Source organism: Arvicola amphibius, chromosome 1 (genome assembly GCF_903992535.2).
Source record: "Arvicola amphibius chromosome 1, mArvAmp1.2, whole genome shotgun sequence".
NCBI lineage: Eukaryota > Metazoa > Chordata > Mammalia > Rodentia > Cricetidae > Arvicola > Arvicola amphibius.
Window position 1 is genome coordinate 98,354,509 of NC_052047.1, and position 25,294 is coordinate 98,379,802.

General features: G+C 40.8%; 1 protein-coding gene across 2 annotated transcripts; it reads right to left on the reverse strand.

Annotated features, from left to right (window-relative positions):
- Positions 1–488: 488 nt before the first annotated feature.
- On the reverse strand, positions 489–24,683 carry LOC119807292 (zinc finger protein 431-like). 2 transcript variants are annotated; one of them, XM_038319349.1, is made up of 4 exons: positions 24,553–24,683; positions 2,735–2,861; positions 2,472–2,532; positions 489–1,932 (listed from the first exon to the last, which is right to left on the reverse strand). In XM_038319349.1, exons 1-4 carry the CDS (start codon positions 24,553–24,555, stop codon positions 549–551), a joined length of 1,575 nt encoding a protein of 524 aa, XP_038175277.1. In that variant the 5' UTR covers positions 24,556–24,683; the 3' UTR covers positions 489–548. The 2 variants fall into 2 exon arrangements, with proteins under 2 accessions (XP_038175277.1, XP_038175282.1); XM_038319354.1 differs by lacking the exon at positions 489–1,932 and having other exon boundaries at positions 2,468–2,532.
- Between the last annotated feature and the right edge of the window lie 611 nt (positions 24,684–25,294).

Genomic DNA, 25,294 nt, shown 5'->3' on the forward strand with positions numbered 1-25,294 from the left:
GCCTACTCTTCAATATTGCTGTTCATCTTAAAAGATGTCAGGACAGAAACCTAATTGGGACAGGAACCTAGATGCAGGAGTTTATGCAAAGGCCATGCAGGAGATGCTGCTTAGTGATTTGCTCCCTATGGCTTATTCAGCCTGCTTTCTTATAGATCCCAGGATCCTTCCCCATGAATCATTTTAAAAAATGCCTTATAGCCATATCTTACAGAGGCATTTTCTCAATTGAGTTTCCCTCCTGTCAGGTAAGTCCAGTTTGTGCGTGAAATTGACATAAGACCAGTCAGTGCATCAGTTCTCAGCTTCACATGCAAACACATCACTATTGAGCCGCAACCATTCCTTTCCTATTCATTCCCAAAATCTCATATTAAAAACATAAATAACTTTAATAAAAGTCCCATAATCTTTACAAATTCAAATGCATTAAAATTTTTCTTTAAAAATATCCAATCTCACTAAAAATCCAAGATCTCTTTCAAAAGTTCAAAGTCTTTCAATTATGGCTTTATTAAAAATCAAACTTAAATTAAATACCTTCCCCTTCAAGAGGGAAGAATCAGAGCAGTCACATTCTGAAAGAAGGAAAAAGAAACTCCGACAGCATAAATAACTCCACTACTAATGGCTGGGACCCACTCACAAGCTTCAGGGTTTCTCCAAAGAGCCTGGGTCCCTTCACTGGCTCTGCCATCCGCAGTACAAACTTCTCTTCTAGGCTCTGACTGGTTCCACGTCACCACTGCTGATGGTCTGGATGGACACCCCATGGGACTGGCACCTCCAACACGAAGGCGTCTGTGCAAAGCTTTACCTCTTCTGCGAGGTACATAGGATTTTTCTCTAGTATGTATTTTTTCATGATATTGAAGATGACTCTTACGTGCAAAGGCTTTACCACAGTGATTACATTCATAGGGTTTCACTCCAGCATGACTTCTTTCATGACTAAGAAGATTACTGCGAGATGAAAATGCTATACCACACTGATTACATTCAAAGGGTCTCTCTCCAGTGTGACTTCTTTCATGCCTTTGAAGATGACTGTTATGTGCAAAGACTTTACCACACTGGTGACATTCATAGCGTTTCCCTCCAGAATGACTTCTTTCATGCCTTTGAAGATGATTGTTATGTGTAAAGGCCTTACCACACTGATGACATTCAAAGGGCTTCTCAACAGTATGATTTCTTTCATGCCTTTGAAGGCTACTGGGATATGCAAAGGTTTTACCACACTGACTACATTCATAGGGTTTTTCTCCAGTGTGACTTCTTTCGTGTATTTTACGTTCACTGGGACGTGCAAAGGCTTTTCCACATTGATGGCATTCATATGGTTTCTTTCCAGTATGAATTCTGGGCACTTGAAGATGACTGTGACATGCAAAGTCTTGATCACCTTGATTATACTCGTAAGGTTCCATTTTCAAATGTAAAGAAGAATCAGATCTAAATGTTGTGTCACATTGTTTACCCTCACAGGGTTCATCTTTGATATGGAACCTTCTGTGTGTGTGAAGACACCTGTGATGGGTCAAGTCTTTTGTACAAGGCTCACATTTACAGCATCCTTTTCCCAAATGAGTCTTTTCACCACTTGGAAGAGAACTAGAAGGATTCAGAGTTTGGGGACACTGACTGCAAGCAGTGTCAGTCACATTACATGTGCAACATGAACCAGTGCAGGCAGAAGAATTTCCATATTCCTTGTACTCACAAGGTTCTTTTCCATCGTGTGTTTGTGGAAGTGTTCCCAGTGAACTTGGAAATCCAATTGATTGAACACTTGTATCACAATCACTACATCTTCTCATAGCAGGAACCACTACATAGCTCCTATTTTGTGGGGGAGAGAGAGAGGCACATTGCTTCTTTCCATATCCCTTGGGATCACATGAGTTGGATCCAGAGAGACACATCATATACCTATTTAGGGAACAAGAACAAAAGGATTTCACATTCCATTCACACAGCTGAACATTTGTTCTTCATAGAGATGGGGTACAGGGATTAAGGTCTCTCTACCACAACACCCTTCTTGACTGTCATAAACTGCCCCTCTCACTAAACTATGGTGGGTCACTTCAAGAGTAACATTAGCTTGCCTAAAGGTAACTTTGCTTTAAAAAGGTCTTGGACACACCCTAATCCCCTAATGAATGTGAATGCCTTTACAGTACTTGAATGGAATAAAAATTAATGGATAGGTCTACAATATGGATCTCGGAGGACTGTAATTAATATGGTGACATCCACTAAGGCATTGCTTCTTTGTCTTGTTTCTTAGAGGACCACCTTGCAAACACTGATCAGGTACCTGAAATTAAGGTAGTTGATACTGTAAAAATGTAATAATCATCACAAAGCTATAAGTATTTACACTGTTGCTTTTCATTAAATATCAGGGCACATTAAAATTTCTTCAGAAATACAAATCTATCACCTTGCACAAGAAAATTAATTACCTTCCATGTCTTCTAGAACTTTGACGATGTTCTTCAATATTCTGGTCTTCCCATTTGTAACCTAAAATAAATTATCAGAAAATGTATGATATATTATTAGAAATTATGCAAAACTTGAGCTATTATCTTCAGTGAACCTTAGAACCAGGCCTTACTTATTCACCATGTTTTTCTAGTTTGCAGTAGAAGTAACAGTGGATCACCAATCTCCATTAAAGGCTCGTCCCCTTAAGTTTCAAAGTGAAGGAAACTCACATTCTTACCTACAGCAGTGAGGTTCCAGTAGGTTTCCAGCATCACATCTTTGTAGAGACTCTTCTGGGAAGGATCCAGCAAAGCCCACTCTTCATGGGTGAAGTTCACATGCACATCCTCATAGGTCAGTGCATCCTACAATATCCCATATGAATACATAACAGAAATGTTGAGACTGCACTAAAAATGTACACTTCATTGTGAACATATTTATAATTCTGTGTGTTCCACAAATAACATCACAGAATTTCAAATGCAATCACCAAGTCATTTTAGAAAGAAACAGAAAAGGAGAATTATGACTCTCATTTCTGGCCATCTGAAAAGTACATGGCATTGCAAGAGAAATGCTGCTGACTTACACATGAGAGAGACATGCAAACTGAGCAACAGTATTGAACAAACATCAGTAAAAGTTTATCAAAATTACTGACATCAAAAAAGGAAGGAGAGGATGGGCATAATAGTAAACACCTTTAATCCCAAAACTCAGGAGGCAGAGACAAGTAAAGCTCTATGATTTGCAGGCCAGCCTAGTCTTCTGTGTATTGATTTCCGGGACAGCCAAAGGTATATACAGAAACCGTCTCAAACAGGATAAAAAGGGAGAGAGCACTCAGGGGCTCACTCTAAATTCCATCAATGAGTTAAAAATCCACTCAACATATGTAATTGTCTTTCAGAAAACTGGAGTGCCTCAAACTATAAGGCTAATATGATATTCTTAAGAAGTAATGCATTTTAATAAGTTATTGCCTGATAGATTAAAGGATTATCAAAACCATAAATGACTAAAGGCTTATGCTAAAAAATAAAACAAACAAACAAAAACCCAATAGAGTAACTCTTAACAGGTCAAGAGTTAAAATCATCTGTTGCTTTTCCAGAGAAGCTGCATCAATGCCCAACACTCACTTGGAGCTCCCAACAATTTGTAATACTAGTTCAAGAGAATCCAGTGCTCTCTTCTGACTTCAGTGAACACCAGGCACGTACATGGTATACATGCATGGGTATAGGCAAAACATTCTCATGCACATTTCAAAAATTAAAAAAATATATTAAAACATACATATAGATATGTAGAAAGTTACATACTTGCAACGTGATGACTCAGGAGATCAGAATTAATTTCATAAATGTATGCCATCCTGGTGGAAGAAATGATACTTTCTACCAAAGTTTAAAAGTTAAAAAGTGGGCATAGCTCAGCACAAGAGCAAACGCTTCACATGTACAAAAACCTAATTCTTCTCGGCAAAAAGATATGAAAAATACCAGGGCAGAAAAAAAATGGCATAGCAAGGAAAAGCAATTGTTTCTGTTTTACCTTATGCTGTTTAGGAATGGAGTCTGTTATGGTACGAAAGGTGTGGCTGCATGAGAATGAAGGGGGCTGCTCGGTTTCAACCACAGAAAAAGGCAGGTGTGGTCAGGGAATAAACACTCAAAGCCCATCCCCACGGGCTAACGTGGTCCAGAAAGGCCTCTCATACTAGTAGTACCACATGTACCCAGAAGAAAACCACAAACCTGAGACAGAGTCTCAAACACATCTTTGTACTTGGAAAATGTTTCATTCAACCCACCACATTCTGACACGGGTCATGATAGGCTCACACTCAACCCATGATGCAAAATGCAATTACTCTAACCACAAAGATCTCCATATTCTGTACAGTACCAACAACGTTAAAACGTACAAAGTTTCTTCTCACACTGAAGGCAGTCTCTTAACAGTGATATCTTGTGAAATTAAAAAAAAAAAATACATCTACACAACACATGAAGGTACAGAATACATATTTCCTTTTCAAAGACGAATGACTGCACCAAGGCAAGCCTGAACCCTGCTGGGCAAACACCAAGCCCTGCAGCTCTGTGTCAGGCACTTGGGGCTTCAGTTTCAAAGGGTTGAGGTGGCTCTTTCCCTCTGGAACTTTTCACGCATCTCTCTCCTTGGCGGCTTCCACTCCCTACATGCAGCTATTGACGGCAGGTGTCTCAAAGCTTGGGTATCTCAGCATCCAGTATACTCAAAGTACAACCAGGTCTTCATTTCCACACTTTCATACAGTGATCTATCAGTCTCCTCCCTGTTGCTGTGCTCTGCCAAACAGGTGCCTACAACAGGGCTTAACTGAAGCACAGAGGAAGAACCCATGACCTTTAAATTGTGCATCTTTCTTCTTTCAAGAAAATGTGACACATCAATGATGCGTTCACATGGGGCTCTAGATTTGTATTGGCTCTGCCCCACTGGAGCACACCAGCAACGACTTCTGTATGAAGTTGCTTTCTGAGACTAGGAATCTTGTTGCCTTTTCCTTCACTATTTAAATGCTTGGCTGGTTCCAAAGAGGAGCAGGTAGGTGCCTTCTCTTTAATGACCCTAATCGCCCTAATAATTACTGTCTGTTTCAGCTCATGACTGCCCTCTGAAACTACCTAACGCTGTTTTTCTTGCCAAACCACACAGGTTTCATTAATATCTGCCCCTATTGTTGCTCTTTTCCTCTATGGATCAGCATGAGTCATTAGTAATAACCAAGCCACAGACTAAATGTTTTGCCAAGACATTTTCACAGGACACGGGATGAATACATACAAAACATATGCAAAATATTACACAAGCATCTATCTTAATTACTACCCTACTGCTGTAAAGAAACATTATAACCAAGGTGACTGTTATAATGCAAGGCTTTTAATTTGTGGCTTGAATACAGAGGATTACTTCACTGTCATCATGAATGGTAGCATCAAGGTAGGCATGTATGGGGCTGAGACTAACAACCTCATACACAGCAGGCAAAGAGAAAGAAACAGGTGTCTCGGCTTGGGTTTTTTAAATCTCAAAGCCCATCTACAGTGACACCTTAACAAACAAGACACACCTATCCCCACTTGGGCATAACTCCTAATTTTACACAATTAGTTCCACTATTTGGGAACCTAGCATTCAAAAACAGGAGCTTGATGGTCTTGAGCAAATATAAACAATGAAAGAAATATAGTAAAAAGTAAATAAAAATTTTAAATTATTTATTTTATTATTATTTTATTTAGAAAGTAAATAAAATAAAATAAATAAAAATAAAGTAGAAAGAGCTCTAAAGGAAAGGTAAAAGAAACTGAGGGAAAACAGAGTGAGAACAAATGAGAGGCAGAGAGAGAGAGAGAGAGAGAGAGAGAGAGAGAGAGAGAGAGAGAGAGAGAGAGAAGGAAGAAACTATTCACCCCACATAGGGGGAGTCAGTACTTCTTGCTGGATTGCAGACTTCATCAAAATAACCTTCCCTAGCTCACCTAAGAAGAGATTAAACAGTATAAGACATCCAAACTACAATGTAAATCCCTATCTTTTCTCTGAGTGCATAGCATTATCCTTTGTTTCACTCCCTACCCAGTTCTCTCAGAGAACCTGGGAAACCTTAGATTAAGTCAGGTAGTAGCAATGAAGGCAATTCCTTGGCGTTTTCAATGTGACTTTTGTAGATGATGTCATCTGGACAGTGTATTTCTAACTGAGTAGAAGTGCCTCAAAAGGCTACTAAGGTTTTATATTCAGTTTCGCTGTTATAGCAAGTTGGATTCCAAAGTCTCAAATTCCAGCCAACATGGAGAGTCACAGATCTGTCTGAGCACGGTCCAGACCACACTCTACTGGGATAAAATGCAGCCAAACAACATGTTGTGTCTGGGGACTGAAGAGAAATGAACCACCGGGACGATAATACTTAGCTTCCAGTTATAATCTGTTGATAAGACACATGGATGGACTCAACTGTCTCTGCTTGAGGCCACAGAATTCTTTCCTCTATTTCTTTGCTGTGTGGAGCCTACATGCCTAAGCCATAGGTACCATCTCCACCTATATTCATGATAACCTAATTAAAATGCCCTTTTAAAGAACTGGTGTAACAGTGCACATTTAAGCTTTGAGAACTGTGGGTCCCACTGGGACTTGTGTCTGATGGAGATGGGCTAATCTTAGCAGTGAGCTGAACCAACCTTGTGGTTTGCTGCTATCTTGGCTATTATGTCAATAGTATACTACAAAAATTCAGAATTTGAGTTCAATAAAAACTCTAATAATTTATGGTATCAACAACAGAAAACTGATGGCAAAAGGTCATCCTGAATGAAATAATGATCAACATAAGATTGAATATTTACCACACCAGTGACATCATCCAACTTCAAAACTTCACACACAACTACCATAAAGATTGTACCATCTGGGGAAGAATAAAGGGGTCAACAGAACATTAGAGCAAATAGACATAAGAACACAACTAAAACATACTCGGTGTTGATCAACCAGACTAGAAAACCCAGTAAGTATGGGCTCCCTAACACACGTGACTAGAACATAGTGGCATTTATATGCAAATGTATACTAACGGATTTTAAGATCTGTACAAAATTAACTCCAGAGGGATCTTATACCTGCATGTTAGATGACAAGTCCAGAACTGTGAGATTCTGGAGAAACTAGGGCTCGCTAGTTAGCAAATCTGCCTTCCACTGTAACAGCAAAAACAGCTGAGGTGTGCTCACTGCACGGCGAGGTCAACAAAGAGCATGTTTCCACACAAGGGCTCCTGCTCCCCTTGGTCAGGAAGGAAGGCTTGACAGGAACTCAAGCACATCAGGAACCTGGAAGCAGAAGCTGATGCAGAGGCCATGCAAGGTGCTTCTTACTGGTTTGCTCCCCCTGGCTTTCTCCCCTGCTTTCTTATAGAACCCGGATCCACCAGCCTAATGATGGCACCATCTACAATGGACTGGGCACTTCCCCCATCAATCACTAATTAAGAAAATGTCTATACAGGCTTGACTAGAGCCAGATCCTATGGATGCACTGTCTTCATTGACACTTCCTTCTCAGAAGAATCTAGTTGTGCCATGTGAACATAATACTATCCAGACACTGATGATTCATTCACCTTAATGGGACTAAACAGAAACCTGGATGAGTGACCTGTGAAGTGGAGAGAACAGAAAGGAGCTGCCAGAGCCTATGTCCTGCTGGATTTAATGCCTAGGGCTAGAGGAGTGTAAATGCATTCTGCTCTTAGAACTTGTGTGTGTTTAGGAAGTCTTTATCCCAACTCTTCAGGAGACTTTTAAATAATATATGAAGCTGACTATGTAGCACATGCCTGTAATCCCAGCATCCAAACTAGCACGGGCTGCACACGAAGGTTCAGGAGATCAGAGACAGCAAAGAGAAATTCTGTGTCAAGTAAGATGTTCTTCTGAGATGCCAGGATGTATTTGGTCAGATGTTCTATCAGTGATCTACAGCCACAGCACCCTGTTTTCCATGCATGCCGACTTAAGTGTTGCACACATGCGGAAGTCAGAGAACAACATGTGAGAGTCATTTTTTCCATCATGTGAACCCTGGGGATTGAACTCAAGTCAACAGGTTCAGAAGCAAGCACCTGAACCAATTGTAGGCATTCTATTTTCATGGGTTAGGACATCTATTGCTGTTCTGCTGAGGGGCAAGGTTTCTCTATGTAGACCTGACTCATCTGGAACACTATACAAACACTAATTTAAATTTGCTTCCTTCCTTCTGCCTCTGTCCTGAGTCCTGCAATTACACCATGCACCACCACACACAGCAGCTTTTGTTTGGAGAGGACACTGTCTCAAGTAGTTCAGGTTGGCCTCAAGTTCAGTAAACAGCAGACGTTATTAGTCTTGCATTTTTTCCATACAAAGGTACATTCTCCCCGTAGTGACATTTTAATAGTCAGCACAGTGACATACATAGTGGAAGTCTATCCACAAGAATGGCTTAGCACATCACCTTGGGTTGAAAAGCACATACCAAGTTAGGCAGGGACAGTGGGGAAGAATACTGAAAGAGACTACTAGAAAGGGGGATCATTTTGGAGTCAGATAAAAACCTGGTGCAAGGGAACCTCCCAGGAATCTACAAGGATGATCCCAGCTAAGACACCTTGTAATAGTGGATACTTAAACTGAACTAGTCATCTCCTGTGACCAGAATGGTGCCTAAGCCAACTTTCAGAGAGGCATCATCCAGCAACTGATGGAAATAGATGCAGACCCAGAGACAAGCATTAGGTGGGTTTGGGGAACCTGGAAGAAGAGGGAGAGGAAGAATTGTAGGAACCAGAGGAGTCAAGGACATCACAAGAAAACTCACAGAATCAACTAACCTAGACTCACAGAGGCTCACAAGAGTGAACCAACTACCAGGGAGCCTGCATGGGACTGACCTAGGCACTCTGCAAATATATTACAGTTGTGTAGCTTGGTCCTCTTCTGGGACTCCTAAAAGCAGGAACAGGAGCTATCTCCAACTATTTTACAGGTTTGGGGGATCCAACTCCTCATTCTAGGTAGCCTTGCCCAGCCTTAATGCATGTGGAGGTGCTTGGTCTTACTGCAACTTGATATGCCATGTTTTGTTGACACTAATGGGAGACCTGCCTGTCCTAAACAGAAACAGAGGAGTGGGTTGGCAAGTGGGAACAGAGACTGGGTGGGAGGAGAGGAGGGAAAGGAAAAGGAGATGTGGAGAGTGTAGACACATCAGCAGGCTGGCTACTGACTGCCTGCGCTACTTTATAACTCAATGTTCTGACTTCTGGGAGTATTCAGGAACATGGTGGGTCACGCTTGTTACTTAAAAGTGCAGTGTGCCAGGTAGGTTGATCCCCAGGACATGCCTGCATTTTGCTTTCCTGAAAGCAGAGCCACATGATCAATGGACAGGGTATAACAACCAATATTATTACAACTAAAGAGAGAACAGCAAAGGTCAAGGAAAACCAGTGCCACTGACAACTAAGCTGGTGACAGTTCCCTCAGCTCCCTTACTGGGACTGCCTTCAAATACATGTCCTCCCTTGCCTGAAAATGACCCTGAAGCATGGGGTAAGGAACTCAATAATCTGTCTAACCTTAAGATCCTTCCACTTCCTGATGAGGACTATGAAACACATGAAAATGCTAACTTCGACAAATTCCACAGGACTGGGACTGAACCGGCCACCTAGGACAGAGTGGACCTGAGGAAGCAAGCTCCACAGGACCAGAAGCCAGGAGCCAATCCAGTCCCAGGACACTGGCCGACCAAGACTGAGCCAGCAACCTGATCCAGAGTCAGCAATCTCCACCAGAAAAGATACAGGAGAGTAACTGCTGAGTGAGTGAGCCAGAGCCAGAGTCTGCTGAGGGTCTGGACATGAATCTGGGACCTTCAAGGAGTAGACCTAAGCCAGGACCCCTGTGGGTCTGGGCGAGAGTCTAGGATCTCCCAGGAACTAGGCCGGAGCCAGTCTGGGAGTAAATCTGGGACCTCCGAAGGAGTAGGCAGGAACCAGAGATCTCTGCTGGGCCAGGCATGAATCTGGGACTTCAGAGGGAGTAGGCCTGAGCCAGGACCTCTGTGGGTCTGGGACATCAAAGGGAATAGGCAGAAACCTGGAAACTCTACGGGTCCGAGTGTGAGTCTGGGACCTCTGAGAGTGTAAGCATGAGCCAGGTTCACTGCGTCTGGGCACACCCAAGCCTGGGAACTCTGAGGTAGTAGACCGGAGCCAGAAACCTTTCCAGGACCAACTCCAAGCCAGGGACTTCTGCAGGAGGGGATCCAGACCAGGATTTACAGAAACAGGTCATAGCCGCTAACTTAGGCCAAAGCAGGACTGAGACAGCAAACTCCAACGGAGCAGAGCAAAGCACAGTAACACGGAGCTATCTACATGAACAGGAGTAACCAACAGGGTAACTATAACTGTGACATTGACTATACCATGAGGAACAACCATCTGACCTTTGGATTCACTGGCACCTAGGAGATTAATCAACAGAATCTCAGACAGCCCCAACCACACCTATTAGAGGAAAAGATGAGTAGAAATGGTAAGAACACACGCAACACCACAAAGAGCATCACAATACCAGTAAAACCTAAAGACCCTACAACAGCAAGACCTGAACAACCAAATATAGATGAAGCAGAAGAAAGTGACCTAAACAATAACTTCAAGAGAATGTTTGAAACTCTTAAAAAGGAAATGAAAACTTTCCTCAAAGAAATGGAGGAAAAGACAAAAAAAATTGGAAGACATCAACAAATCCCTTAAAGACAACCAAGAAAAAGAAATCAAACAATGAAAAAAATTATTCAAGACTTAAAAACAGAAATAGAGACAATACCCCTTTAGTCCTGGCGGCTTCCCTGGGCTGCCTGGAATCCCTGATCCTGTGCAGTGGAGTTCCATCTGGACTGGTGAGTGAGTACGACCCTGGGGCAACCTGCCCTGGAAGAGAGCACAGACCCCCTCCCCCAGCTCCCTCTGCAGGCTTGTCTTTGTTTCTCATGTCCCTGCCTCTCCCAAGCCTTCCCTAGTGTTTTCAGGTGTCCTGCTCCCTTACTAAGGCCATCCACCCAAAGGGGTCAGACTCTGGCCTCCAGGCAGGTCTGAGGATTCCTGCAAGGGAGTGAGGTCTTCTTCAGATTGTGCCGCAAGGAACAGCTCCTGCTCTGGCACTGAGGAGATCCAACCAGATTCAGTCACAGCAAAGATTGGTCTAAGACACCAAGCACCTCACGGCTCCATTCAAAGGAAGAGATGGGCAGGCGCCAATGCAAGGACTCCTCCAACAACATGAAAGGCAACTTGACATCACCAGAATCCAGACATCCCGAAACAACAAGAATTGAACACCCTACTCCAGAAGATATAGAAGAAACCGACCTTAAACAGTACTTTATGAAAATAATAGAGGACCTTAAACAGGAGGTAAAAAACTGCCAGAAAGAAATGGAGATGACAAACAAAAAGGTAGACGAAATAAATAAATCTCTCAAAGATACCCAAGAAAAACAAGAAAAGCAATCAAACAGGTAAGGGAAACAGTACAAGACCTGATAAATGAAATGGAGGTAATGAAGAAAACACAATCTGAGGGAAGACTGGAAATGGAAACTCTGAGTAAACGAACAGAAACTTCAGAGACAAGTATTTCCAACCGAATACAAGAGATGGAAGAAAGAATCTCGGACTCTGAAGATACTATAGAGGAAATAAATTCACAGATTAAAGAACAAAACAAATCTAACAAATTCTTAACACAGAACATCCAGGAAATCTGGGACACCATGAAAAGACCGAACCTAAGAATAATTGGGGTAGAAGAAGGAGAAGAATTACAACTCAAAGGCCCAGAAATTATATTCAACAAAATTATAGAAGTAAACTTCCCCAACCTAAAGAAGGATGTTCCTATGAAGGTACAAGAAGCATACAGATTCCAGGACAGGCTCTAGAAACTACAGGGAAACCCTGTCTCGAAAAAAAAAAAAAAAAAAAAAAAAAAAGAAGCATACAGAACACCAAATAGACTGGATCAAAAGAAAGCATCCCCACACCAGATAATAATCAAAACACAAAACATACAGAATAAAGAACATATATTAAGAGCTGCAAAGGAAAAAGGTCAAGTAACATATAAAGGGAAACCTATCAGAATTACACCTGATTTCTCAATGGAAACCATGAAAGCCAGAAGAGCTTGGATAGATGTGCTACAGACACTAAGGGAACATGGATGCAAGCCTAGACTACTATACCCAGCAAAGCTTGCATTCACCATTGATGGAGAAAACAAGATATTCCAGGACAAAAACAGATTTAAACAATACGTAGCCACAAATCCAGCCTTGCAGAAAGTAATAGAAGGAAAATCACAAACCAAGGAGAACAACAACACCCACAATAACTCAGGCATCTAGCGACCCTTCACCAGCACAACTAGAAGAAGGGAAACACACAAACTCTACTACAAAAAAAATGACCGAAGTTAACAACCACTGGCCATTAATATCACTTAATATCAACGGACTCAATTCACCTATAAAAAGGCACAGCCTAAGAGATTGGATACGAAAACAGGATCCAACATTCTGCTGTTTACAAGAAACACACCTCAACCACAAAGACAGACACCTACTCAGAGTAAAGGGTTGGGAAAAGGTTTATCAAGCAAATGGACCTAAGAAACAAGCCGGTGTGGCCACACTAATTTCCAACAAAGTTGACTTCAAACTAAAATCAATCAGAAGAGATGGAAAGGGACACTTTATACTCATAACAGGAAAAATCCTTCAGAAGGAAGTCTCAATCCTGAATATCTATGCCCCTAATATAAAAGCTCCCACTTACGTAAAAGAAACACTTCTAGAACTCAAGGCAGCCATCAAACCACACACACTAATAGTTGGAGACTTCAACACTCCTCTCTCACAAAGGGACAGGTCAATCAGACAGAAACCTAACAGAGAATTGAAAGACTTAATGGGGGTAATAAACCAAATGGACTTAACAGACATCTATAGAACATTCCACCCAAATAGGAAAGAATATACCTTCTTCTCTGCGGCTCATGGAACCTTTTCGAAAAGTGACCATATACTTGGTAACAAAGCAAACTTCCACAGTTACAAAAAATATTAGTAACCACCTGTGTCTTATCGGATCACCATGGATTAACATTAGAAATCAACAACAATGCTACCCCCAGAAAGCCCACAAACTCATGGAAACTGAACAGTCAACTACTGAACCACACCTGGGTCAAAGAAGAAATAAAGAAAGAAATTAAAGTCTTTCTTGAATTTAATGAAAACAAAGACACACATACTCAAACCTATGGGACACAATGAAAGCAGTGCTAAGAGGAAAGTTCATAGCACTAAGTGCCCACTTAAAGAAAACGAAGAAAGCACTCATTGGTGACTTAACAGCACACCTGAAAGCTTTGGAAAAAAAAGAAGCAGACTCACCTAGGAGAAGTAGAAGACTGGAAATAATCAAACTGAGGGCAGAAATCAACAAAATAGAAACACAGAAAACAATCCAAAGAATCAATGAAACAAAAAGCTGGTTCTTGGGAGAAAATCAACAAGATTAACAAACTCTTAGCCAAACTAATCAAACGGCAGAGGGAGAACACGCAAATTAATAAGATAAGAAATGAAAAGGGGGACATAACCACAGACACAGAGGAAATTCAGAGAATCATTAGATCTTACTACAAAAGCCTGTATGCCACAAAATTGGAAAATGTAAAAGAAATGGACAGTTTTTTAGATAAATACCATATACCAAAGTTAAACCAGGACCAGGTAAATGCTCTAAATAGTCCTATTAGTCGCGAAGAATTAGAAACTGTTATCAGAAACCTCCCTACCAAAAAGAGCCCAGGACCAGATGGTTTCAATGCGGAATTCTACCAGAACTTCCAAGAAGACCTAATACCTATACTCCTTAAGGTATTTCATAATATAGAAACACAAGAGTCACTGCCAAATTCCTTCTATGAAGCTACAGTTACCCTGATACCTAAACCACACAAAGACTCAACCAAGAAAGAGAATTACAGGCCAATCTCACTCATGAACATTGACGCAAAAATTCTCAATAAAATACTGGCAAACCGAATCCAAGAACACATTAGAAAAATATTCCACTACGATCAAGTAGGCTTCATGCCAGAGATGCAGGGCTGGTTCAACATACGAAAATCTATCAATGTAATCCATCATATAAATAAACTGAAGGAAAAAACCCATATGGTCATCTCATTAGATGCTGAAAAAGCATTTGACAAAATTCAGCACCCCTTTATGATAAAGGTCTTGGAGAGATTAGGGATACATGGGTCATTCCTAAATATAATAAAGGCTATTTACAGCAAGCCGACAGCTAACATCAAATTAAACGGAGAGAAACTCAAGGCCATCCCACTAAATTCAGGAACACGACAAGGCTGTCCACTCTCTCCTTATCTCTTTAATATAGTGCTTGAAGTTCTAGCAATAGCAATAAGACAACATAAGGGAATCAAGGGGATTCGATTTGGAAAGGAAGAAGTTAAACTTTCATTATTTGCAGATGATATGATAGTGTACATAAGCGACCCCAAAAACTCCACCAAAGAACTCCTACAGCTGATAAACTCCTTCAGTAACGTGGCAGGTTACAAGATCAACTCCAAAAAATCAGTCACCCTCCTATACACAAAGGATAAGGAAGCAGAGAGGGAAATCAGAGAAGTATCACCTTTCACAATAGCCACAAATAGCATAAGATAGAGTAACTCTAACCAAGGAAGTGAAGGATTTATTTGACAAGAACTTTAAGTCTTTGAAGAAAGAAATTGAAGAGGATACCAGAAAATGGAAGGATCTCCCTTGCTCGTGGATTGGGAGGATCAACATAGTAAAAATGGCAATTCTACCAAAAGCAATCTATAGATTCAATGCAATCCCCATCAAGGTCCCATCAAAATTCTTCACAGATATTGAGAGGACAATAATCAACTTTATATGGAAAAACAAGAAACCCAGGATAGCCAAAACAATCTTATACAATAAAGGTACTTCTGGAGGCATTACCATCCCTGACTTCAAACTCTATTACAGAGCTACAGTATTGAAAACAGCTTGGTATTGGCATAAAAACAGAGAAGTCGACCAATGGAATCGTATAGAAGACCCGGATCTTAAACCACAAACCTATGAACACCTGATTTTTGATAAAGGAGCCAAAAGTACACAATGGAAGAAAGAGGGCATCTTCAACAAATGGTGCTGGCATAACTGGATGTCAACCTGTAGAAGAATGAAAGTAGATCCATATCTATCACCATGTACAAAACTCAAGTCCAAATGGATTAAAGACCTCAATATTAATCTGAACACACTGAGCTTGATAGAGGAGAAAGTGGAAAGTACTCTACAACAAATGGGCACAGGAGACTGTTTCCTACATATAACCCCAGCTGCACAGACATTAAGGGAAACATTGAATAAATGGGACCTCCTGAAGCTGAGCAGCTTCTGTAAAGCAAAGGACACTATCACTAAGACACAAAGGCAGCCTACTGACTGGGAAAAGATCTTCACCAACCCTGCAACTGACAAAGGTCTGATCTCTAAAATATATAAGGAACTCAAGAGACTAGACTTTAAAATGCTAATTAACCCAATTAAAAAATGGGGCGCTGAACTGAACAGAGAATTCTCAACAGAAGAAGTTCAAATGGCCAAAAGACACTTAAGGTCATGCTCAACCTCCTTAGCTATCAGGGAAATGCAAATCAAAACAACTTTGAGATATCATCTTACACCTATCAGATTGGCTAAAATCAAAAACACCAATAATAACCTTTGCTGGAGAGGTTGTAGGGTAAGGGATACACTCATCCATTGCTGGTGGGAATGCACACTTGTGCAACCACTTTGGAAAGCAGTGTGGCGGTTTCTCAGGAAATTCGGGATCAACCTACCCCAGGACCCAGCAATTCCACTCTTGGGAATCTACCCAAGAGATGCCCAATCATATTACAAAAGCATTTGTTCAACTATGTTCATAGCAGCATTATTTGTAATAGTCAGATCCTGGAAACAACCTAGATGTCCTTCAGTAGAAGAATGGATGAAGAAACTGTGGAATATATACATATTAGAGTACTACTCAGCAGTAAAAAACAATGACATCTTGAATTTTGCATGCAAATGAATGGAAATAGAAAACACTATTCTGAGTGAGGTAACCCAGACCCAAAAAGATGAACATGGGATGTACTCACTCATAATCAGTTTCTAGCCATAATTAAAGGACATCAAGCCTATAATTCGGGATCCTTGAGAAGATAATAAGAAGGTGAACCCAAAGAAAAACATATAGTAATCCTCCTGGATATTGGAAGTAGACACGATCGCCGGGCAAAAATTGGGAACTTGAGGGTGGGGCGAGACGCAGCCAAGGGAACATGGGGAGAGAAAAGCATGAAGGGGAGAATGGGGGGAGCTCGGAGGAATGGGATGCTTGGGATACAGGAAGGGTGGATATGGGAGCAGGGAAGCATGTATCTTAATTTAGGGAGCCATCTGAGGGTTGTCAAGAGACTTGACTCTAGAGGGGTTCCCGGGTTTCTGGGAGACGCCCCCAGCTAGTTCCTTGGGCAGCTGAGGAGAGGGAGCCTGAAAAGGCCAGTTCCTGTAGCCATACTGATGAATTTCTTGCTTATCACCATAGAACCTCCACCTGGAGATAGATGAAGAAAACGACTGAGCCCCACATTGGAGCACCGGACTGAGCTCCCAAGGTCCTGATGAGGAGCAGAAGGAGAGAGAACATGAGAAAGAAAGTCAGGACCGTGAGGGGTGCGTTTACTCATGAAGACGGTGGGACAGAACTAACGGGAGATCACCAACTCCAGTTGGAATGGGACTGATGGAACATGAGACCAAACCGGACTCTCTGAATGTGGCCGACGGTGGAGGCTGACTGAGAAGCCAAGGACAAAGGCGCTGGGCTTTGATTCTTCTGCATGGACGGGCTCTGTGGGAGCCTTCTCAGCTTGGTTGATCACCTTCCTGGACCTGGGGGGAATTGGGAGGACCTTGATACTTAACATAGAGTAGGGAACCCCAATGGCTCCTTGGCCTGGAGAGGGAGGGGGGGGTATGGGTGGAGGGGAGGCGAGGGAAGGGGGAGGAGAAGGGGAGGAGATGGAAATTTTTAAATATAAAAAAATAAACCAAAAAAAAAAAAAAGAAATAGAGACAATAAAGAAAACACAAACCGAGGGAATTATAGAAACAGAAATCATGAGAAAATTATCAGGAACCACAAACGCAAGCATGAACAACAGAATACAAGAGATGGAAGAGAGAATCTCAAACACTGCAGATACAATAAAGGAAATAGACTCATCAGTTAAAGAAAACATTAATTCTAACAAAAGCTTAACCAAAAATATTGAGGAAATGTGGGACACCATGAAAGGCCAAATCTAAGAATAATCGGTATAGAAGAAGGAGAAGTTCAACTCAAAAGCACAAAAAATATATTCAACAAAATCATAGAAGAAAACTTTCCCAACCTAAAGAATGATATGCCTATGAAGATAAAAGAAGCTTACAGAACACCAAATAGACAGGATCCAAAAAAAAAGTCCTCTTGCTACATAATAATCAAAACACTAAACATACAGAATAAAGAAAGAATATTAAGAACTGCAAAGGAAAAAGGCCAAGTAGCATATAAAGGTAGACCTATCAGAATTACACCTGACTTCGCACTAGAAACACTGAAAGCCAGAAGGTCATGGTCAAGCAATATGCAGACATTATGAGACCACGGATGTCAGTCCAGACTACTATGCCCAACAAAACATTCAATCACCATAGAAGGACAAAACAAGATATTCCATGACAAAAACTAGATTTCACCAATACCTAGCCACAAACAAAGTAATAGAAGGAAAACTCCAACCCAAGGAAGTTGGATACACCAAAAAAAAAAAAAAAAAAACACAGACAATCGACAGTCTCATAACAGTAAATCCCAAAGAAGGGGAAAATGCACAAATTAGCATTACCAACAATGAAAACTAAATTAACAGGAGACAGTAATCACTGGTCAATAATATCCTTAATGTAAATGAAATCAACTCACCTATAAAAAGACACAGGATAACAGATTGGATACGAAAACAGAATCCATCCCTCTTCTGCAGACAAGAAGCACATCTCAACCTCAAAGACAAACTCATCTCAGAGTAAAGGGTTATGAAAAAATATACCAATCAAATAGACCTAAGAAATAAACAGGTGTAGCTATCCTAATATCTAACAAAATAGACTTCAAGCTAAAATCAGTCAAAAGAGACAAAGAAGAACATTTCATATTAATCACAGGAAAAATCCATAAAGGGGAAATCTCAATACTGAACATCTATGCCCCAAATACAAGGGTACCATCATATGTAAAAGAAATACTTCTAAAGCTTAAATCATACATTAAACCACACACACTAATAGTGGAAGACTTCAACACTCCCCTCTCACCACTGGACAGGTCAGTCAGACAAAAAATAAAAAGAGAATAAGAGAACTAACAGATGTTATGATTCAAATGAACTTAACAGACATCTATAGAATATTCCATCCTAACAGAAAAGAATATATATACCTTCTCAGAACCTCATGGAACCTTCTTAAAAATTGACTACATACTCGGTAACAAAACAAACTTCAACAAATGCAAAAAAAAATGGAATAAACCACTGTACCTTATCAGATCACCATGCTTTAAAACTAGAAGTCAACAGTAATACTAATTCCAAAAAGCCCACAAACACATGGAAATTAAACAATGCTCACCTGAATCATCCATGGGTCAAGGAAGAAATAAAATGAAAAATTAAAAACTTCCTAAAATTCAATGAAAATGACCACACGACATACCCAAATTTATGGGACACAATGAAAGCAGTGTTAAGAGGAAAGTTCATAGCACTGAACGCCTACATAAAGAAGCTGGAAAAATCCCACACTAGTGAATTAACAGAACATTTGAAAACTTTAGAACAAAAAGAAGCAACTCACCTAAGGGAACTAGATGGCAGGAAATAATCAAATTGAGAGCTGAAATCAACAAAATAGAAACAAAGAAAACAATACAAGGAATCAATGAAACAAAGAGTTGGTTCTTTGAGAAAATCAACAAAATAGACAAACCTTATCCAAAGAAATCAAAAGGCAGTGAGAGAATATCCAAATTAGCAAAGTCAGAAATGAAAAAGGGGATATAACAACAGACACGGAGGAAATACAGAGAATCATCAGGTCATATTTTGAAAACCTGTACTTCACAAAATTGGAAAACTTAAAGGAAATGGACAACTTTCTGGATAAATATCACTTACCAAAATTAAATGAAGACCAGATAAGCAAATTAAACAGACCTATAACTGCTGAAGAAATAGAAACAGTCACAAAAAGTCTCCCAACCAAAAAAGCTCAGGACCAGATGGTTTCAGCTCAGAATTCTACAAGATTTTCAAAGAAGAACTAATACCAATAGTCCTCAAATTGTTCCACACAATACAAACAGAAGGAACAGTGTCAAACTCTTTTTATGAGGCTACAATTACTCTGATACCCAAACCACAGAAAGACATTGGTAAGAAAGTGAATTACAGACCAATCTCACTCATGAACATTGATGTAAAATACTAAATAAAATACTGGCAAATCGAATCCAAGAACACATCAGAACCATCATCCACCTTCAAGTCAGCTTCATCCCAGAGATGCAGGGATAGTTCAACATACAAAAATCTGTCAAGGTAATCCACCATATAAACAAACGGAAAAATAAAACCACATGATCATCTCATTAGATGCCAAAAAAGGTTCTGACAAAATATAACATCCCTTCATGATAAAGGTCTTGGAGAGAGCAGGGATACAAGGAACATACCTAAACATAATAAAGGCAATATACAGCAAGCCAACAGCCAACATCAAACTAAATGGAGAAAAACTCCCAGCAATCCCACTGAAATCAGGAACAAAACAAGGTTGTCCACTCTCTCCATATCTATTCAATATAGTTCTTTAAGTCCTAGCTAGAACAATAAGACACCAAAAAAAAAAAAAAAAAAGATCAAGGAGATACAAATCGGAAAAGAAGTCAAACTCTCACTGTTTGCTGATGATATGATAGTTTACATTAGTGATTTCAAAAATTCTACCAAGGAACTTCTACAACTCATAAACACTTTCAGCAATGTAGCAGGATATAAGATTAACTCAAAAAAACAGCAGCCTTCCTGTTACACAGATGATAAAAGGGCTGGGGAAGAAATCAGAGAATCAACACCCTTCACATTAGCCACAAATAGCATAAAAAATCTCGGAGTAACTCTAACCAAACAAGTGGATGACTTGTATGACAAAAACTTGAAATCTTTAAAGAAAAAAAATTGAAGACACCAGACTTCAGGAAAGATCTCCATGCTCTTGGGTAGGCAGAATTAGCATAGTAAAAATGGCACTTACCAAAAGCAATCTACAGATTCAATGCAATGCCCAGCAAAATTCTTCACAGACCTCAAAAGAACGGTACTCAACTTCATATGGAAAAGCAAAAAAACCCACGATAGCCAAAACAATCCTGTACAATAAAAGAATTTCTGGAGGCATCACAATTCCTGACTTCAAACTCTAATACAGAGCTACAGTGCTGAAAACAGCCTAGTATTAGCATAAGAACAGACAGGAGGACCAATGGAACCAAATAGAAGACCCGAATATTAATCCACACATCTTCGAACACCTGGTTTTTGACAAAGAAGCAAAAAATATCAAATGGAAAAAAGAAAGCATATTTAACAAATGGTGCTGGCATAACTGGATATCAACATGTAGAAGAATGAAAATAGACCCATATCTATCACCATGCACAAAACTCAAGTCCAAATGGATCAAAGACCTCAACATAAAGCCAGCCACACTGAACCTTATAGAAAAGAAAGTAAGAAGTACACTTGAACACATTGGCACAGGAGAACACTTCCTAAATAGAACCACAGTAGCACAGACACTGAGAGAAACAATTACTAAATGGGACCTCCTGAAACTGAAAAGCTTCTGTAAAGCAAAGGACACGGTCAACAAGACAAAACAACAGCCTACAGAATGGGGAAAGATCTTCACTAACCCCACATCAGACAGAGGTCTGTTCTCCAAAATATACAAAGAACTCAAGAAATTGGTCATCAAAAAAAACAAATAATCCAATAAAAAAAAGTGGAGTACAGACCTAAACAGAGAACTCTCAACAGAGGAATCTAAAACGGCTGAAAGACACTTAAGGAAATAGTCAACATCCTTAGTCATCAGAGAAATGCAAATCAAAACAAGTGAGATTCCATCTTATACCTGTAAGAATGGCCAAGATCAAAAACACTGATGACAACTTATGCTGGAGAGGTTGTGGGGAAAAGGGAACACTTTTGCATTGTTGGTGGGAATGCAAGCTGGTGCAGCCTCTTTGCATGTCAGTGTGGTGATTTCTCAGAAAATTAGGAAACAACCTTTCTCAAGATCCAACAATACCACTTTTGGGTATATATCCAAAGGATGCTCAATCGTGCCACAAGAGCATGTGCTCAACTATGTTCATAGCAGCTTTGTTTGTCATAACCAGAACCTGGAAACAACCTAAGAGCCCCTCGACCAAAGAATGGATAAGGAAAATGTAGTACACTTACACAATGGAGTACTACACAATAGAAAAAAAATGTTATCTTGAATTTTGCAGGAAAATGGATGAAACTAGAAAACATTATTTTGAGTGAGGTAACCCAGACACAGAAAGACAATTATCACATGTACTCACTCATTGGTGGTTTTTAAACATAAAGCAAAAAGAAAAAGAAAAATCCCAGAGAACTTAGACAACAATGAGAACACTAAGAGAGACTTACATAGATCTAATCTACATGGGAAGTAGAAAAAGAGAACATCTCCTGAGTAAATTGGGAGCATGGGGACCTTGGGGGAGGGGAAAAGGGAGGAGGGGGGCAGAGAAAAATGTAGAGCTCAATAAAAATCGATAAAGAAAAACAAAAAAGAGAAAATGCTAACTTCAGAACACACACAAGCTAGGATTCTAGCAGGAAAGGGAATTCACTTACCAGTTCTTTCCCAGACTCATGAGCTCGGTATTTCCAGTGGTACTTCAGCTAAACCAAAATGTCTACTACCTAACTATGCACTAGCCAATCCGTTTAACACTCTAGAAGGAGAGACGACATTGAACAGTCCTTGCACATTATCTTCAGAGGAAGAAAAGAACGACAGCTATTTAATCCAGACTAAGACATATGTACTACATGTATTTCTGCACGTACTTGCAAAATAGAAGGGGGAGACACATGATACTAGTGATTACATAATGTTTGGACAGTTACTGACAGCTCACGGCTGGACCCAAGGTGCATGTGGTACTATTGTCACAACGCGTAAACAACTGATAAAAACACCAGAAAGCAGAAGGTGATGGGTAAGTGCATGAAGACGGCTTTCCCTTCCCTCATGACTCTGCTGGAGTCAAGTATCCTCACATTCCAGCGCATCAAATATCTGGCCATTTCAAAGCGTATGCTTTTTATTTACACCATCTTACATGGGAATATGAAGACAGCCACGACAACCATGACCAGGAATTCTACAGTGACTCCTGCTCTTTTTTGAGGGCGCTTGCACTGAGTGGGTGTGCTCTGGTTGCCAAGTTTTCATTATTAGAAAAGTAAAAGCATCTTCCAATGGCACTGGCTCACCAGCTTCAGAAACCTGCAGAGCCTGCAGAGACAGCTCAGCTGTCAAGAACAGTGTGCTGCTCTTGCAGAGGACCCGAGCCTGGCTCCCAACACAAAGAAAGGTCAGTTGGCTCACATGCCTATAACTACCTCATAGAAAAAGAAGGCAAGCATATGCATTCATGCAGGCATGCACAAACAATAACAAAACAAACAGATAAAGCTCCACAGAAATCGAAATAAAACCTATAGTCAAAGTACTGGTCAGTGTTAAAAAGAAGCATGATATTAAGACAGAGTATTTACTTGATATCTAGATGGCAACTTTTTCTTATTAACCCATTATATTTTATGTAAATGTAAATAGAGATTATAAATGTGGACAGGTATAGTGGCTTATGATTTAATCCTAACCCTTGGGAGGCAGAGGCATATAAATCTGTAACTTCAAGACCAGCTAGGACTACACAGCGAGACCTAGTCTCAAAAAATTATATATATGCCGGGTGGTAGTGGCGCACGCCTTTAATCCCAGCACTCGGGAGGCAGAGGCAGGCGGATCTCTGTGAGTTCGAGACCAGCCTGGTCTACAAGAGCTAGTTCCAGGACAGGCTCCAAAGCCACAGAGAAACCCTGTCTCGAAAAACCAAAAAAAAAAAAAAAAAAAAAAAAAATTATATATAAAGAATGGTGGCAAACAGAAAAGGTTTGTTTTAGGGAAACTACTCTTTTGAACATAATTTTTTAAGATTACAAGTGTATCATGTGCATTTATTTTTCTCATAAAGATAATCCACATACTTATTTAAATGTTTTGATATTGATAAGAGGATCAACGTTTAAACGTTTGAAAAAGTAAACCTGTTGTTTTAAATTTACAGAGATTTAATGCTTGGATCTCTGGCTGGAAAAATGGCTCAGATGTTAAGGGCACATACTGCTTTTGCAGGGAATTCAATTTTAGTTTCATAACCTATATCAGGCAGAGAGAACTTGTCTCAAAAATAAAAATAAAAAAGTACACAGACATACCTATCTTTAAGGATTTTTGAGATTGACTCTGACAATGCAACACTAGCTGTTTTAGAACATTCTAACAACTGTTTGGAAAGAATAAAGAGATCAAGAAAACCTAAGAGAAAACTTAGAAATAAAAACACAATTAATATAATCAACTTTGACACATGAGGCCAGCGAGTCTGGCCTTATTAACACACGTGACAGAACCACCCTGGCATCCATATGCAATTACGTTAATGACACAGACTTTACACTCAGCACAGATGAACTGCAGACGGATCCAAAACCGGAATGTTCAGTGCCAAGTGCAGAACTTCTGGGCTCTGCGAGTTACCGAATCTGCCACTGCACAGCAAAGATGACAGATGCTCAGACGCGTGCACAGCATGGTGACGTCAGCAATAAGAACAAATCATCACACAATCCACCTGTCCCCTGTTCTGTGCAGACGCAGCCCCTGACGGCAGAAATTCAGAGTCCACAGGACCCCGGAGCAGCGGGCACAGCGGGGACCCCAGGGGCCTCACGTGACCACACGGGCGCCGAGTCCGCCGCAGCTTCCCACAGCCCGGGGGCCCCACACCGGCTCCCGCGCTCCTCCCGCGTGGGGGCGGCAGCCCTCGCTCACCATGGCGGGTTCCGAGCTCGCCCCGCTCTCCCCACAGCTCCCGACCGCGGGTCACAGCACGGCACAAAGAACACAGGAATCTCCCTCAGTCCGGGAGTCGCGAGCCTACAGCATGGCGGACCGGAAGTGCCCACCCCATCTGACTGGCAGTCCGCCTGGGAGCCCTGATTGGCTAGTGTGATCTGAGTGACAGGAGCAGCTCCCTTAGGAACCTAGTACTGTGAAGAGGCTCAGCACAGTGTTTCCCTGCCTGGCTTCCACCCCTGGCACAGAACCGTCCCAGACCTGCAGACACTGGCGTTGCAGCAGAACTTATAAGATCTTCGTAATATGTAACAGTCCCAACGCTGTTACAGTGTCTAAAGATTCTTCGGAAAATCAAGGCAGTCCCTTGAATGTGGCGTCTTGTAAAATCAAAACACAAAGTCTGTCCTGTGAGCTGTCCCCTGATTACACAGCAGGTGTGCACATGCATATACCCCGCTCGACCACCTATAACTCCTGCAAGCTATCCTGATTTGAGACATAAGTGCTGAGGCACATGAGCACCCACATACACAAATATATGAATGTCAGCTAGAATACGAAGATAAACAGAAGAAGCAGTGCTGTCATATAAGCTGTAGCCCACCCACAGTGAGGTCAGACTGTAGATAAAAACTTTCCACAGTACATCTGTCGGAGAGGGCACGAGGGTCTTGTACTCACAGGGAAATATAAGAGAAGCAGGAAAGTTAATCAC

Excerpts from the sequence above, each read along its gene's own strand:
- LOC119807292 (XM_038319349.1), bottom strand. Across the intron at positions 2,533-2,734 it reads CTGGAACCTCACTGCTGTAG|GTTACAAATGGGAAGACCAG; the intron begins GTAAGAATGTGA and ends AATTTATTTTAG. Across the intron at positions 1,933-2,471 it reads AGTTCTAGAAGACATGGAAG|GTATATGATGTGTCTCTCTG; the intron begins GTAATTAATTTT and ends TTCCCTAAATAG.